The 18,434-nt window shown below is 46.6% G+C and overlaps 1 protein-coding gene across 1 annotated transcript in view; it reads left to right on the forward strand.

Annotated features, from left to right (window-relative positions):
• Positions 1–18,434, forward strand: part of GART (phosphoribosylglycinamide formyltransferase, phosphoribosylglycinamide synthetase, phosphoribosylaminoimidazole synthetase) — a 257,909-nt gene that overhangs the window by 77,021 nt on the left and 162,454 nt on the right. Inside the window, exons 9-11 of the mRNA XM_078656950.1 lie at positions 14,346–14,431; positions 15,653–15,821; positions 17,397–17,628. Coding sequence (XP_078513076.1) covers positions 14,346–14,431; positions 15,653–15,821; positions 17,397–17,628 — 487 coding nt within the window. The remainder of the gene's footprint in view (positions 1–14,345; positions 14,432–15,652; positions 15,822–17,396; positions 17,629–18,434) is intronic.

Below are 18,434 nucleotides of genomic sequence, written 5' to 3' on the forward strand. Positions count from 1 at the left end.
AATCCCCCTCCTACTAACCTGACGGTAGCCACCGCAGGTGTGCCTTAAGGGCAATGTGGGGGGCCGAGCGACAATGTGGGGTCTCCCCGCTGCAAGCAACCTTGCGATCGAGCCCTATACCATCAGGGTCTATGTAGGGAATCCCCGCAACCCTCCACATAGTCAGTGAATTAACAGTTCCCCGGACGAGTCCCACCCCCCCCCCCATTCATGCAGTTGCCCATCTCCCCAGCCCCCTCAACCAGAACTGGCTCACCCGAAAGTTTCATTGTTCGTCAAGCAGATCTGCTGCTGTCTCCGGGGTGACCACCGGGAGCTTCACGCTATCAGTTTCAGAACCCTCCGTGTCCGAGCGGCCCCCACTTTCTCAAGGTTCCGATTGTGCAGTCTCGTGGTCACCCCGAGGGCCAGATATGGAAGATACCATCTCCAACGCGCCTCGCCGCTCCGCCGCTGTCTCTACTGTAGAGGGACGAGTAGTTCTGCCCCTGCGATGTCTGAACCTCTTAGGTTTCCGCTGTAGAACGTCCTCCAGTGTGGATTGGGAAGAGGTTCCAAAACCGTCCTTGCCAGCCCTGTATAATTCAAGCCAACTACACGCTTCGTCCGGGGTGTCAAAGAACTTGGTGGAATCGTCTATGATGATGCGGAGTCGTACCGGAAAGAGTAGGGAGTATTGGATGCCCTCATCACGTAGTTCTCGTTTGACCGCTAGGAAGGAGGACCGACGTCTCTGCGTCTTGTAAGTATAATCCGGGAAAATGTTCACACGGCTGTTGTCTAACTGATAGGGTCCCCTCTGCCTAGCCGCCTGCAGCAGGAAGTCTCTGTCGCGTAAATGGAGCAGCCGCGCCACCACTGGGCGGGGGGGTCGACCTTGCAACGGCGGTTTGGCCGGCACTCTGTGTGCCCGTTCCAGTGTATAAAAGGGGGACAGCCCCTCCGGCGCCACCGTCGTCCGCAGCCAATCTTCTAGAAACGCCACCATGTCCACCCCTTCAATTTTTTCCGGAAGGCCCACTATCCGAATGTTATTTCTCCTGTTGCGTCCTTCCGCATCTTCCGCACGTTTCTCCAGGGCTTCTATTCGGGACAGAGCGTCCTTCATCGTGGCGTCCAATGTTTTCTGCGCCGGTTCTAGGTGCCGCACCGAACCCTCTACCTCCTTCACTCTGTCCGAGAGCTTACTGTGGTCAGCTCTAAGCAGGCCCAAGCCCGACGCAACTTGAGCTATGTCCTCTCGGAGGGCCGATCTAGTCTCAGTGATTGCCAGCAGGATTTTGTCAAGTTGCTCCTGAATCGGTGGGTTCCCTGGCCCTTCTAGGTGCAGGCGCTCTTCGTTATCAGGTGGCTCCGCGTCGGAGGCGGTCTGGGCGCCCCCTTTAGGTCCCCTCTGCTTACCCATGTTGTTCAAGGTCCACTGGATGATCTCCGCAGGAACGGGGGGTAGTCAAGCCGGGGGTCGTCGTCGGCGTGGCGCGGCCGCTAGAAGCTGCAGTTCGCTTCCTCGTGGCTATCAGCAGGCCTCCAGGCGAGCGGGCCCCCAGGCGGCGGTCAAGGCGAGTGTCCGCCGGCTGGTTCGTCCAGGGCAGAAGGGCAGAGCGCAAGGAGGGGTCCAAGCTCTCCCCACAACTGCAGCCTGCTAAGCGGATGCGCGCCCTCAGCTTCAATGGCAAGGGGGCAGGGGAGGTCCTGCAAGGGCGCGGAGAAAGCCCGGGGAGCTGCGCGTCCTCCGGATGTTCCCGGTCTCCAGCCCGTTTTCCGGCTACTCGGGCGAACGGCACAGCACCACGTAGTGTGGTCTTGTCATGTGTGGTGACGAGGGCACTCCTCAAAGCGCAACAGCGACCTCACAGCGGTTCACATTCCATTAAATCGGGGCCATAGTTAAATCGGAGGGCCGCCTCAGCCTCCTCTGTGTAGCACGGAGCGAGCTGCCCCTTCTCCTCCTCTCTCAGCCCCTCCGCAGCGCCTTATAGCAGAGGATCGGGGGCCTCCCCCCTCGGCCGATCGCCAGGCGTCTCTAGGCCTCTCAGCTGTCGCTCCTCAATGCAGCGCCATGCCGCCTCGCATAGCTCCCTTACTTCAGGGAGTGGAGAGGGTGATCCCCAGCTTCCCTCCTCCGCTCCAGAGCGGTCCGCTCTCAAAGTCGAGTCGGGTGCCAGAACCCGTGCTGCAGGCCGCCACCGCCTCTCCCCGTGTGGCTGAGGGTAGGCCGCTCCCCCCCTCCCCCCACGCAGCTCCACCGCAGCGTCCCGCAGCAGCGGCCCAGGGCTCACCGCGTTGGCCGCCGGGCGTCTCCAGTCACCCCAGGGGACGTCAGGGGTCAGGCCGTGGAGTGTCCCCTCAGTGGGGAAGGATCGCCTGTCTCGCCGGGGTGTCGGGACGTCCGACGCCTCTGGGTCCCCGGCCGCCTCCGATGCAGTCAGAGTGAAGCGGGCGCCATCTTGGTCCCCGCCGCTCGGCCCTCTCGCTCCGTCCCACCTCCGTCTCAGAAGCCGCCACAGACCTGCAACCGGGTCGGAAAGGCGCTCGGGACACAGGGGATTTCTGTGCGGGGTTCGGGACTCCCAGGGGCCCTCAGTAGCAGGATTAATGAGGGCTCGACCGCGGAGCCGAGCTTCTAGGCGACCTCCGCCATCGGCGCCCAAGCCACGCCCCCCTTGATCTGATAATGTTCTACGAAACTCTGTGATTTGGATGGAATGAATGATTAATATACAGCCAGCTGCTCATTACTCTGCAAACATATAGATGAAATAAATTCCCTTCTCCCTTGCAGTAGACAAAGTTGATGAATGCATAGCATGGTAGTACACAAGATGTTCTGCTCTGCCTACATCTCCTAATATAACGGGAGAAATTGGAGTTTTTTTGCCAGGGGTGACCAAATCCATGAAAAATAGATTGAGAGGCTTCCCACTTGATGTTATGAGTTCTGTAGAGCGCACAGCTGCCCCAGCAAAGGGGCGTCCCAGTGTTGACTGTTGCAGATATTGAGAGCACACTGAAAGAAGAAAACTAGGCCTATACCGTAGGGAAAAGATGAGTTTTAATGGCTTTACGAAATGCAATATGGTGGTTAATGCTAAGGATGTGAACCGGGAGAGAGTTTCAACGTTTTGCAGCAAGGGCTCGAAAAGAGCATCCTCCCGCTCGCACTTTCCTCACCCAGGGGACTACGGTCAGATGCTGGCCCAAGGATCATAGTTGACTGGTGGGTATGTAGGGTGAGAGCAGATTTGCCAGGATATCTGGAGCATAGAGATTCATGATTTTGTGAGCGATGCAAAGAGACTTACACTCAATGCGTTGCGCCACCAGCAGCCAATGTAGTCTGCGGATGGCGTTGGTCGTGGGACAGGTTCTTGGAAGGCCAAGTAGGGTTCTAGCAGCCGCATTTTGAGCTCGTTGCAGATGTAAGATTTCAGCCTCATTTGCCCCTAGGTAAAGTGAACTGGCGTAATCCAGTCTCAATAGAATTCAGACCTGGATGATGACTTGGCGAACTGTGGGATCAAAGAAACCCCAACAGTGGTATGAGCCCGCTGGAGTCCGACACAGGTCCCAGCTACTTTTTAGGTCTCGCTGAGCCAGCTGGTGCGCTGATCTACGTGACATTTAGTAAGCTGCTTTTGAAAGTGCCACCACAGGCTTTTAGTGGCCTCAAGCTTGCGTGCACGCGCGCAGCTGCAATCTGCTTCTCGCGGCCGATCTCGCGCGCGGCCTATGCTTGCAAAGCTCGCCGCAATCACTTTCACCTAATTCTCCTTCCTTAATCCTTTCCGTGCTGATGATGGAACCGCTCCGTCATCAGCTGCGGTGGCGCTGTGCTGCTGACGGAGGGTTTCGTCATGGCCCGGCCGCCGCGCCTGCGTGGCGCGGATTCCGCGCCTGCGTAGCGCGGATTCCGCGCCTGCGCTGGGCGTTCTATTGAGCGGGCGCGGCCATGACGGAACCGCTCCGTCATCAGCACAGCTCAACCAAGGCTGGTGACGGAGCGGTTCCGTCACCAGCATGCGGCCGCCCCGCCCCCTTAGCGCTGCGGCGGAATAGCCGCCGCAGCGATGCGGTTAAATAAACCCAGCTATATTGCATCAGCAGGACAGATAGTTCCCACCCTCTCAACATCCCTTTTCCAGGGATTTCCAAATCCGTTGCTCGCTAGTGACACATGCGCACAATAAAATCATGCAACGTGTGAAATGCCTGACTAGAGTCGGGATCGGGATCGGGATAAGGGCGCGCTCATGCGCGTACTGAAGTTTTTCTAGTTCTGGCATGTTTACGTAGATGCCTTTAGCACACATGCTGAAAACACCCAGCTTTATTAAAATGTTCTATTGCTACGGCTGCCTGGATATCTGCGATTAAATCCATGGATAAATCACCGGGAAAGACCTCCCTGGACTACCAAAAGCAAAAAGACACCATTCTATTTGTAGACTGTGCGTCGTATCAATACCATACAGCAAGCAGCTTAACTAGCACCCCTAATTCGCACACAATGCTGCTTCTTTGCGGCCTTGGCTAATGGAACAGGGTAAATTATCGTTGCCCAATTTAAAGGTACCGTACTCTTATCTTAATGGACATCAAAAGGAAGAAGGGCTGAACTGGCCCGGCTGGGGTTTGCACCTCAGTTGGAAACGTCAGCAGCATATGCACATCAGACTGCACCTCGGCTGCGTAATACATCCAGATGGTACTAGGAGCACACTGCCCAAGGTGAAGTGCTACCCGTCTGCTCCTGATAAAGTGCCCATCCGGCTGTGGCACCGGCCATGCTGATAGCACTGCATTAAGACTCGCATCAATAGTTATACATTGTTTATCAACATTTGCAGATTAATAGATCATTGCCCGGGGTGTCAAAAAGATCACGACTGATCGGAAACAGACAATTAAATGTAACTAAAATGGTATGCGTGCTGTCCCTTACCCCATGTACATCCTGCGTGAAATGAAGGCACATCCCTTTTTTGTCAGTATTTAGACATCACAACCTCTGTCCAAGGGCACTTGAGCCCTTTGCAAGAGCACCTGTTACATTACACAAGGTCTCAATATTTTTAAGCACTGGGGAGATGAAGTGATGTGCTGCGAAACACAGGAATTCTGCAAGGGGCCGCCGGCCGGGTGAAAGACACCTCGCCATTTACCATTGTCTTCATTTCCAGAAACCAAGGGCTGCGCTGTTCCCTACAGATTGGAGTGAGGGGGGATTTTAGGGATTCCGCGAGACAAGTCTGCCTGTCCCCCACCCCTTGGCAGAGCATAGGCCCTCGTCCTTTGTGCTTGAGTGGGCAGTTGGTTGGGAAGCCGTTTTGACAGTGCTGTTACTCCGGAATGCCCATCTTTTGTCTACGCCGCCTGGTGCAGCATATATCTGAGGCATGACTGGGCTTGGGCCTTAGGAGACAGTCACCGGGCGGAGGCTTGCAAGAGGGAAGCTTTAGAAGTCCGACTCGGACGCCCACCTACGAGCACCGCGGCGACTCCCCCTGGCCCTTAGGAACACAGCAGCGGCTCCTCCTTGGCCTTTGAAGATGGCAGTTCCGCGCTCCTTCCTTCCAGTGCCCACTACGTGACCCTTACTCCTGGCCCTTCTGTTTAGGGCGCTCTGTTCCGGTCACCGGGAAGCTGCGCAGCCCGAGAAAGCTATGGGCTCCTCACTCCTGTACAGAGGTCACCCGTTCCACGACAAGACGCATCACTAAGCTCCGCAGCCTTCCAGAGCACACAGCAGGTGCGAAGTCCTGCGGCTGTCCCCGTGATCATGTGACCGGGCATGCTGATAGCAAGCATGTGTGCTCTGTGATTGATCTGGGGCTGTTAGCTTTTAGATATCTCATGCAGGCTGTATGTTGGATGCACAGATAGCCACTAAGGGCCACTAGAATTTGTAGTAGATGTTTCCCTAGCCTCATGTGACACTGCGGGAGAGATGTTCTTGTGTCCGTGCCGATAAGAGCAGTTATGTCCTGCGTTCTCCCTTGTATTCTATTACAGTTTCCTTTCCGTCGTCTTAACTCCAGAATTACAAGTACCATAATGTAATGAATACACTGGATTGTGTGAGCCGACTTCACACTCACTCTTCTCTCTCAGTGCTCCTAGCAAGTAGAATGAATACCCTTTTAACAAAGCATTTGCCATGATGATATGTCACCGATCTGATAATGCGCCCCCCGCCCTATAGTGTGTCGAAATCAACGCTTAATCATGAGACCGGGTGGCAGCATCATGACTCAGTGCTATAGTCGTTCGCTGCTTGTGCTGTTTCTGCCTCCCGCCGTGTCGTGACTAGTAAAAACGCTACAGATTTGTCGCGCATGCGTACGATGTAAGGCATCTCGCGCATGCGAGACAAAGAGTGCAAATTCACCCTTGAATCAAATAACAAACCAGCATTGAAAATGCAATAGGACTTATATTTACGCGAGCCCTATTGCATTTTAAACGTAAGTGCGGGCGTGAAATAAGTCACGAACGGGGGGGTGCTGGTGTTCCAAGAAGTCATGGACTATGGGAGGGAACGGGGAGAGGCTGGGGAACAAAAATGTTTTTGAAGTAAAGGGGCTGATGATAACCTCGGAAGAAAACAAATGACGACATAGCTGCCAGAAGGCAGGACTATTAAGCTGAACACCAATCACAATCAAAAATATGGCTGGAAAGTGGGCGGAGCTTCCCCTGCTATACTGTAAACAGCATCTCTCGACGAGACTGCATGCGCTGCCTAGGCGATACCTAAAAAGGGGAAAATGCTCTTCTAACTAAAACAATATCAAGATTACACTGTGCAGAGCCCAAGTGGAATCTAATAGTGACGGGATTTTAATTCCAATCTGATATTCACGCTGGATAATGATGAAATCTTAACAGCAGATAATTCATATTGGTGTGTTCCACAGCAATATTATGCTAGGACCTGTCGTGTGGACCTTATTGGTCAGCAACTAGCAACGGATCTTGAATTCCAAGGTGTGCATGTGCTTAACGGAAGAACGGATGAAGATCGCCCGCCGAAAAAAACATATCACGGCCCAAGGGTGCAATCGACGTTAGATTTTACACCAATAACACTTCCTCTAATGCCATTATTGGCCCGTTTCCTCATAGAGTACACCACCTTGAGTGATCACTCAATGCAGGACCTCATTTTTTATTTAAACATGGCAAGATTTCATTTTACTAATAAACCAGAGGGCAAAATTACTTAAATAAATCTAAAACGTCTGAAATGGACAAGCAAAACCGATTTGTTCTGAACAATAAAGGTTCTCATGGCAGAACAAACAACACAACCCATGAATAGAATCCAAGGTTGGTCGCTTTTTCTAAACAAATTTGCAAAAATAATAAAAACTTGAAATCAGGGTTAAAAGATATGATTAAATGAAAGATCTACCAAATGATCTACAAATGCTAAAGAGGGATCTAAAAAGAGGACAAAGGAATCAGCATTTAGACAAAATCCGAGGGGAAAATATGGGAAACATTTCGACAACTGAGAAAACAATTTAAAAAGAGAAGGTGGGAATTTAAAAAAGTGAAAACTGAGAGTTTCCGTTCCAAACTAATTTACAACGCAAGACATTCAAATTCGAATTAATTCTGTTGGACAATAAATAACCTCTCAAGGCCTCGAAATGCATTAACGTTGTTTGTTCACTAGCAGGAATCAGTAATTTTTCTCAGGGAGAAATTTAAACAGGAACAACTCCAAGACGTGGACGATTGCCAATCGCTGACCGCGACACAGTCAACTGAGCATGAATTGGTTCCACTGACAAATCAGTTATTTTACACAACAGAGGAAATAATAAACATAATAAACCAAGGTCAAAGTGATGGAGCTCCTAGTCTGACTAGTACTCCGCAAGCCATTTTTAAACATGATTCGGAGTATTGGAGCACGCATTTAGTAAAACTACACTGATGTTGAACTTAAAATTCTAGTGCCAGATAGTTGGCGGGGATCAATCATTAACCCTACTCATAAAGGAGGAGACAGATCTAACCCTGCAAATTATAGGCTAATTGCCTTCCAGGATGTTGAAGCGAAGTAGTTTGCCTCACTTATCCTTGAAGATCTGGTTGATTGGTCAAGAGAACGTAATTTAATCTCAAAAAATCAAACAGGATTTAGAAAGGGCATTGAAACGATCTCCAATATTGTGAGAAAGTGCCATCTTTCTTGCCTTGGTATGCCCCCACTTTTTTTCTGAACTGCTGATGTGCTTTGACTGAGTGTGCCCTGGGTTCCTGCCAACCAGTTACTTAGGGCCTGTATTCCTTCCCTAACACTGTGTTGAAACTAAAACCCAATTGGCATCTCCGGCCAACTATCAGCCCCTAGTAAATGGTACCCAGGGCATGGTGACAAGAGAAGACCCCTGAGGACTGCAGCACTTATTGTTCCACCCTCAGGGGCCCTGTACCCTGACACCCACACACTGCCTTTGCAGGCTGAGTGTCGAAGTACAGACCTAAACAAAGAGGCTACATGGCACACATCCCTGTGTGCCATGCCCACAGAACCAACTGCCTTGGCATACTTCAGTCACCCCTCTAGCTGGGTGTCCTATGCCAGAGGTGTGGGCAGAGGTGCATGAGCCCTGTGCCCCTACAGTACCCAGGGCAATTCCTGGGCACTATAAATGCAGTGATGCCATTGAGAGTATATGGTGCTGGGAGGTTGTCATTACGAACTCCACACACCATAATGGCTACACTGAAGACTGACAAGTTTGGTACCAAACTTCTTAGCACATTAAACCCGCACTGATGGCAGTGTGGGATTTAATGTAAAATGCACCAGAGGGCATCTTAGAGATGCCCCCTGAAAACCTAACCTACTTTCCACGTCTGGGCTGCAGAGGCTGCCACACAGCAGACATGTTGCTGGACCCTGGGTGGAGAACCCCCCGCCCGCTCTCCTGGGCCTGCAACAATTCACATCCTGGGCAAGGTGCTAGGTCTCCTCCCCCAGGATCGGCAGGGGGAAGCTTCAAAGGCAAGCGTGAGCTTCTCCAGACCATTTGCTGTACCCAGCAACTGGCCCCCACCAGTTCTGACCCCCACTCTGGCGGGAAGACTGGCGGGAAAAACTACGTCAGGAAGGGGGTTGTGCCAGCCTTTGCCAACCCCGCCACTCAGGTGGGGGAGACGAGGTGAAGCACGACCCCGTGCTCCGGCCATCTTGAAGATGGGGATCCCTGCCCAATCACAGCTAGGCTCCTGCCCCCCTCCCACAGGAGAGGAGCAGGCTAGGTGGTGTACCCACCCCAGGACAGGGACCTATTGGTCCCTGCCTTTGCCCTACCTGTAACGCCCCTAAATTCGGTATATAGGGGCTCCCTGAACCTTCCTTTCTCAGATCCAGATTATGAAACAAGAAAGAAGATCAAGAAACACGAAGACCTGCCGTGCAGCTGCTAAAAAGAGGAAGACACCAACTGATTTGGCCCCAGCCCTACCGGCCTGTCGACCCTCGAACCTGCTCCTGTTAAACCCTGGCATCTCCAGTGGTCAGAAACCTCAAAAGCCCCATATGACCTGATTGCCTGGGTCTCCCCGAGTAGTGGTACTGCTCAAAGCAAGTAACAAGCCCTGGCATCAGCCCGGAACCACGAACCACGAACCCTGCACCCGCCAAGCCTGGCCTATGCCGAAGTGAATCAAGTCCCCGACGACGTCCCCCCTGGCGATTCTGACCTGACCCTCCTCCACGACCCCGACGACGTCTGCAGCCTCAGAACAAAGGACCCCTCCGACCGCGACCAGCAGGGGGTAAGATTTCTCGACCTCAAAAGACACCCCTGCACCCGGTGCCTCACGGCCTACCTATCCTCCAAGATTCCAACTTACCCCTCGAAGTGTTGGTCGCTCCAGAAGATCCACCGTCCCGAGCCTGCAGCCTTTTTTCCCTTTTCAAGATCCTCATTGAATAACATTGAGCGCCCGAAGTCTCAAAAGCACCCTGCACCCAGCCGCCAGAGTGCCCCTGGGAGTGCAACCTTTGTCCTATCCTACTTCCCCATTTGCCCTGAGCAAGTGACCAGGAGCCCAGCTCCCACAGCCGCGTGGCCTTCTAGCCAGCAGCCACCCACCGAAGGCCCCCTGCCTCTCATTGGATAACATTGGGCCTAACTACCTCTGCACCCGGCCGCCCCTGTGCTGCTGAGGTTGTACCAACTGTACCTACCTGACCCTGGGGCACCCCTGAGTCTATGCCCAGAACCTTAACTTCACCAGTCGAGTACTCACCTGAAAACCGATGACTCACTTTCCTGCCATAGGATAACATTGACTGGTTTGACTCGAAAAATCTTCGTGAAGTGAAAAGTGTGAAGTTTTGAAACTTTAAAATATTCATCTAAAATCAGCCGAATAACGAATTTCGAATTACTCACCTGTGATCAGGAGAGAAGCCAGTACTGTACCCTGTAGCCCAGTACTGAATCGCAAAAGTAATCACAACTGTGTTTGCTAGTAATCTAAATTTCTGCCATAGGAAACCATTGACTGTTTTTTTGTGAAATTTCTTTTGTCTACTTTTGAAAATTACAAATATTCCTTAAAAATTGTACCAACTACTAAAACGTAATTACTTACCTGTCTTAGCTAGAGACCCCAGTGCTGAACCTAGGAGCCCGGTACTGGATTACAAAAGTAACGAGAACCTACTTTACCTGTGCTTTGAATTTCCTTCTATTGGATAACATTGCTCGTTTTTCACTGAAATGTTTCTCTGTCAACTTTTAACATACCTTTATATTCTTTAAAAATCATTGCAATAACTAAAACGTTTTTACTAAACTGTTTTCAGCTTAGACCCCAGGACTGAATCTAGGATCCAGTCCTGAAGTTACAAAAGTAATCTAGAAAGTAATCCGCTGCATTTATGTTGAAAAACCCATTGAGCTCAATGTTAAATTGTGTTCAGAATTGTGTTGCCTACTGCAACCATTGTACCTATTGTGCTTACAACGTTTATTGCCTCTTTGCAAAGTAATTACATGAGAGTACTCATATCGAAACAATATTTTAATAACTGTCAGTTGTAAAAATAAAACAACTATATCTTTGGATATAAAAACAATTGGCCTAGAGTTCAGTTCTTGAGTGTGTGAAACCTTTTGCTGACTGTACAACAAATGCTTTACACTGTCCTCTGGTACTGCCTTACTGCTTGACCAAGCTACCACTTTGGCGAGTAAAGTCAGACCTGACTTTAACCTCGGTTATACCTCTGGGGATTGTGTACTCTACACACACTGTACCTTACTTTGGTCCAGTACATATAGAGCCACTTTCTCACAAATATCCTGTCCATTTCACTGATTTCTGAAAAATGTAAAAACAAGAAACAGGACCTGCATTTGTGTTATTAAGATTTAAAAGCTGCTTTTGACAGCGTAGACTGGAAACTACTGTGGGCTAAACTAAAATCCTGGAACATACCGGAGAGAATACTTAGAGGTCTACTGCTGGTTTATGCAGATACCTGGGTTTGTTTGAATCTTAGGGATGGAGCTAGAATTTCCAGAAAGGTGTAGACCACCATGGGTTTAAAACAGGGGTGCGTGTTGGCCCTCATCTATTCAATTTATTAATCTCAGACCTATCTGGAAAGCTCAATGGAATTAACTCACATTCACCAAAGTTAGGCAGACTACAATTATCACACCTTGCCTATGCAGATGATATTGTTCTGTTGAGCTTAACTAAGGTGGGTTTGCCAAGACTATTAAACGAACTCTCTGAATTTATGTCTGTAAATAAACTGAAACTCATTTAATCCAAAACGATGCTCATTACAAATCGAATAGCCCCTTATCATAATTTCAGACTAAAAGGCAAATTATTAGAGAATGTATCATGCTACAAGTTTTTAGGATTTTATGTAGATGATCAGCTATCTTTTCGAGATCAAAAAAAATACAAGACCCATTGAGCGTGGTCCCTAATATTTGCAATGAGATCACTTATCATATGCCAGTGCCACTATGCATGGGAAGGACTCGGAGACTCTTAATAAGCTAATAACAAGTATTTATAAAAAGGTTCTACAGCTCCCCAAGACCGCCTCACCAGCGCAAATGCAATTAGAATTTGGGCTATTGAATGAAACATTGGGCTGAGTCTACACATACATAAAGGTGTGGTACAGAATAAAGCAAAATGTAGAGGAAAATAGCCTCAATGAATCTTTATGGCTAGAATTGGAAAAGGAAAAAAACTTCGAGTCTACAAATTCTTAGAATATGCGCGTAAGGTTACTGGTATCATTGATCTCTGGAATAACAATATGCCCTATCCAACATTCAAGCTAGCACTGAATAAAGCTGCAAAGTTCCATTCGTTACTGGTTGATAAAGGCATTTTTGCTAAAAGATCTCATTCTTGGACAGTGATTAATAGCTATAAAATACTGAAACAAGCGGCCTATTTGGACTCCTCCTTCTCTATCCATGTAAAAAGACAACTAATGGCATTGTGGTTTGGAAAATTCCCTACTCTTGCAGACGCCCCGCAATGGAAGCATACGGAGAATCAAAAATGCCGGCTTTGTGGCAGTAAAAAAGATTTGGTTCATCTTGTTTTCCACTGTAAGATACTGCAACCAGCGCAAATTACCTTTTTACGGAGAGCCTTCTTGGACAGAGGAATACAATTGTGTAGACTCCACCGATTCCCAAATGAATTGCAAATTGATAGTTTTTAGGCATTCGTGAACAAGAACTGAAATCAAAAGCATTTTAAAGAGCTAATTTGAAGAATATTTTAACGATTGTGTATATCTTATGATGTTTTTTAGATTATAATAATGTAAATTTTAGAAAACATTTTGAATGAAGGAAATTGTGTATGTAATATTGTTATGGTTTTAATTAACTGAACAATAAACTATTATTATTATTAGTACAAAGGACCTCGAGCATGCTGGTGAGCAGCCCCAAAATTCATATTGTTTTTCCGGGGCTGTCTCCAACCTCCAATTTATTTTGGCTACTTTGGTTCAGAAAATGAAAATGATTTCCAGGGTTGCCACAGTCACTTGCATCACACTGGCACCACACTTTATCTACTGCGCATGTTTAAGCTACACACACATGCAATCCATATCCCACATGGATTGAGTGAAGGACCCAGTTGTAGGGAACTAACAGAACAGCGTAAAACACAGGAGAGACCACTGGCAGTCAGTTGGTAAAAAGTCTTACTCCGTCTCTAGAGTCTGTTGCAACCACCACTGCCAGTCTTCTGGAGCCTGTTGAGCTGATGGTATTGTCACTGGAAAAGGATTGCACAATTGGTGTGCCCTCTGGACCTCAGAGTCAGCTCTGGGTCTTATTCCCTGTCACAGGACACCCACAGCTCACTTGATTGTTCTGTGTTCTGAGGCACAAACAACCTCCCAGAAGATCGTAACGGGAAGTTGAGGCAGAGGGGCGTGTGCTCTCCAGAGGCATGCATAGGAGCTTCCCAGTTCAAACAAGTAGGTTCTTCATGAATGGTGCAAGCGCCATCCAAACATGTCCATCCTCACCACTTCTCTTGGGCTGCTCATCGACGAAGAAAGGGGTAATGGTGTCTACTCCAGGGCGTTTTGTGAATGATACTTGATTTGATTGACCATGTTCGGCCCCTTGATCTGTTGTGCTTTCATCATACCCTGTGCTTATTGGTAATGTCGTTTTTTTAACATTTACTTTGAAATTGTTGAGTGGATAATGTGACGACTGATGTATACAGTTCTCACTTCTGGTTTTGACCAGCATTCTGATAGTTCATTGGTTTGGTGGGAGGGCACTTATGATGTCCCGACTTTCCACTAAGCCGGAACCCTACTCTTGAATGATTCCTTATATTGTGGAGTTTGGCCATTGTACCTGCTGATAAGTCCAATGAGAAGTACAATGTAAGGCATGCCGTAAAAATGAACATGCGGCCTGTGGCTAAGATTGATTCAAACATTCCTTCTGTCACTATGTTGTTTGTTGCATAAAAATTGGCAGGGCCATGCTTAGCACTTCAGTTCCAAAATGTCTATCAAAGATGCCAATACTGGAGAACTATGCTTAGAAGGAAATCATTATTTCATTGGCAGTAAGCTGCAGTATGATTTGAACATGCCGAGGTAGTTTTGGGCACAGACCGCTTGCATTTTAAAAGTTGTTCAAGGTGTAGATCTAAACTGGATATACTCAAGAGTAAAGACTTTTATTGTTGCAATATACTTCAAAAGAAATGTTTGAAATTGTGTGCATAATAACATTTTCTTTTTAAGTTCTTTGCGTTAGGTTTAATGTAACTGTTTATTATTTGTTTAGGCGTGTTGTATGCTGGATTAATGCTGACTAAAGAAGGCCCCAAGGTGCTAGAGTTTAACTGTCGATTTGGTGACCCCGAGTGCCAGGTAAGGGGCTTTGTTCAATGGAAATGCTTAACCTTGAACATGTGGCTAAAAAGTGCAATCTAATGGCTTATAAAAAGATATGGAATTACTAGTGAGTCTTGATTTGGAAAACAAAGGCTGCTATAAGATGTTGTTCATATAAGTGGTGTACTTACGGGATGGAGGAACAGGGACAGTGCACAGAGTGCATATTGTACATACTTGGACGGTATGTCTTAATAAACCCATTTTAGACTCAATATTTCCGAAAAGATGATGTGTATTCTATACAGTACTTGTAGCTGCAGTTGAGTTGTTTCATAGCGCTTTAAATAACAGATGTATCTTTCTCCATTTTCATGCCTTTATTTCTTTGACCACTCTAGGGCCTAACCCCTACTAGCCTATTGGGTGTTTTGCGAACACGCACATTAATTACCGGAGTTAGAGATGTGACTTTTTTTCCTTGATTGGAGCATCACCCATCGTGAATTAATGAAAGAAAGTTGGCATTCCTGTTTAGGGGTTGTCCATCACTGGTTGACATAGGTTGGAACCTTTCTAGATTTTTATGACTTAAATACAAATGTAGTTTCTATAAAACTTATTAATTTACACATAAGTGGTTTCCTGAAAATCTGTGATAGCCCTGTTCTTAGTCATGTAGGGCGAAGGTGACTCATGTTAGTTCCTCAAGGCCGAAGGTGACTCGTGTTAGTTCCTCAAGGCCATCAACCTGTGTTGGCCCATTAACTGCAACGCACTGTATAAAGGTCAAATTCTTATGAGACTATCACCTGCTCTACTGGCAGCAGAGAAAAGTGTGTAACGTTTTTGCAGTGTTTAAGAGAAATTGTAGAGATGCATACATTAAAGTTGCTTTGTTTTTGTGCCATAAAAACAAATTTGGACCCCCATGGAGCTTTTCAGACAAGACAATTTGCATCCAAGCAATACTCATTGGCTACGACTTGATACAGTGACACTGATTGAAGGGTTGTCTGCATATCATATATGTGATTGTTCCTCAGTGAGCTATTTCACAGTACAAGTTGGTAATAGTGCATGTGCTTACCTTGTCATTTGGGTTGCACTTGCATAATTTTTTGCTACCCTTCTATCCTTTGCAATAGTGATAATTTTCAGTGGCAAACATTAGTTGTTGTTCCTAGAAGTGAGTTTTTTACACTTCGTTGTGAAGTAGTTGCGATGTAATAAACTTTTTTAAACCATTTTTCTTAGGTAATTCTGCCATTGCTTCAGAGTGACCTCTATGAAGTTATTCGGTCTACCATCGATGGTAGGCTATCAAGTTCCATGCCGGTATGGCTGTCCGACCACGCTGCAGTGACTGTGGTTATGGCTAGCGGAGGGTATCCTGGTGATTATGCCAAGGGTGTTGAGATAACTGGTAAGACTAATTTACTGCCCTCCTTCTAGTGATATGGGTTTCCTAATATGTGGCATGCGGATGAAGTCATGATTGTAGATGCTGATGGACTCTGCCAGATATTTTGCTAATACAAAAAAAAGTTAGTTTCCTTGGGCTAAACTTAAAGGTTTAAGAATTAATTACACTTTAATTAAGTAATGTTATGGTTTACAGGTGAACGTACATTTGTGAATTACATCTTAGCATCCTTAAATGCTGCTTTGACAGTTTCCTGTAAATGTCTTTTTAAAGGATAATAAATTATAAAAGATTTGCAGTATATAACCATATTTAAATGTAACAACAAGGAGGGCATATCTTCAGTATCTGAAAATACTCAATAAAGCTTCTGCACTGCTGAAAGTCACTTTGAACTAGGAAATAATACTTCGCAACTTCTTTCAAGTTTGTCTTACAAATGATGTGTTCATTTCCATCCCTGTGGTAGTTGAATGCTCTGTTTTACCTTTCTGCATATAGGTAGATAAATGGTATGCTCATATAGGTGATGGTTCTTTGCACCTTATGCTGCAAACACAAGATCATAATTATATCAAAGCTTTTGTTTCTAGAATCCCCAGAAATATTCTTTACAGCAAGGGTCTAATCTGCCCTTCTGAGAGTGGTCAAATGTATTGCATGACAGTAAATGATTTGGACATTACCTTTTTTACACATAGTGCAAAATATTGCACAAGTCATAAAATATCTGTAGTTAAATCCGGGTATAATATGCATTTGAAAACTAAGACCTGTGTGGCTAATGAAAGTCACCTGGCCAAGATGTTGTTCTATTTTATATACCTGCTGCAGTTTTTAAGACAATTGTTTCCTTTAGTTGGACGTAAGGGTCTGTTCTAGAGTTTTTTGAGTCATGTAGTTCTTTGGCGGCCACCACTGGACTAAAGATTAATTCTTGCATGTAATCCATCTCCTAAAATTTCTCCCTTTGATTAATTTTCTTACATGGTTACATTAACACCTCCATTAAAATAAGCTTACATTGCTTGTCTTTGTATCTCTTCTTTCATATTGCACCTTTAAATTCTGGTGCAGAAGCTACTCCATCTTTGTAGACATCCTCTCTAGTCTCTATTATGTTTTCATGTAAAGATGTAACCTAATGAGGACACTGTTTTCTTTGACATTAATTGACATTTGGGACTGTACAAGTCGGTTTCTTCTAGGTTTGGCCTGATGACTACCATATTAGTTTGTCAAGCCTTTTGGGGCTATAAGAATTAAGGACCTGGTGTATTCTGTTGAACTGTTGAGTATGCAGTTGGTTAGGTGAGAGATTTAAGAAAGTGCCAGGAATGGAGGTTAGTGTCTACACCTCAATAATGGGACATCTTCTGTTTGCTCTGCTGCTGAGAGAAACTCACAAGCACGAGTAATGCATTAATAGTAATAGCATGTGTGCATTTATATACTGGGACCTCTGCACTTTCTGTCAAATAGATCACACAGACTCCTTCCCCCTGCCTCCCATTTTAAAGAGTAGATGTCAGCAGAGCAGTGTTCATGTTTTAACATATTGTTCTTTTCTCATAGGATTTTCAAGAGCTACAGACCTGGGTCTTGAGGTTTTCCATGCAGGAACTACTGTGAGGGATGGCAAAGTGGTAACTAATGGTGGCAGAGTACTGACAGTGACTGCTATCCGGAAGGATCTCATGTCTGCTTTGGAGCAAGCCAACAAAGGAGTGCAAGCCATACAGTTCCATGGTGCCGTTTACAGAAAGGACATTGGTTATCGGGCAATAGCGTTCCTACAACATTCTAGGTATATATTGTAATTGACTCTCTGACATGAATATTTTATTCTGTACAAACTAGATGACTGTACATTAATTTCCCGTGTGCTCTGTAGATTTTTTCTGTGAAGGATGTTAAAAATCAAATAAACTCATTCAAGACTCCCTTACTAAAACTGATATTCACGATTGCTAAATAAGGCTGTGAACCACGATTGGTGGGGGCGGAGGAGGGGGTGGGATGTTCCAGATTTAAAAAAAAATTAATCCTTATGTAACTTTTGATAAAAGTGGAAAAACGCACTCCACAGCACATAGTTATATGATCCCCCCTATGCCATAAGAGTACATTAACATTCTAGCTTCCCATTTCCCATGAGTTGGGTCAAAAGAGGAATTATTCTTTGACTAGCGACCCATGTTATACTGTAGCTCGCACTGATGAGCTGACTCAATTTCCAACTTCACAATAACCTTCTCGCAGAGTCTTTCCAGAAGACCATCTGGCATTGTTTTGCATGCTCATTATACAGGGGAGTGCTGCCTACAAGCCTCCTATATTCCCTTCTTCCTAAACCCACATCTACTAAGCTCTTCCCGTCCAGGCGACATAGTATCAAGGGGATCAGTTAACCCTAAAAGCGTTGCTGCTCATTATAGAAGGTCACCTGTCCACCTATCATCCCATCTCACTTTTTTCATCAAACCATTTTCCGCAACAGCCCATTCATGCACATCTCGTCAACATGCTTTTAGTTGTGGGCTTTGTGGAAACAGAGCGGTTCCATTGACGGCCAAATGCATAATCTACGGTTGGAGCACCACCTTGGGTTCA

The sequence above is a fragment of the Lissotriton helveticus genome, chromosome 8 (assembly GCF_964261635.1).
Source record: "Lissotriton helveticus chromosome 8, aLisHel1.1, whole genome shotgun sequence".
NCBI classification, from domain to species: Eukaryota; Metazoa; Chordata; class Amphibia; order Caudata; family Salamandridae; genus Lissotriton; species Lissotriton helveticus.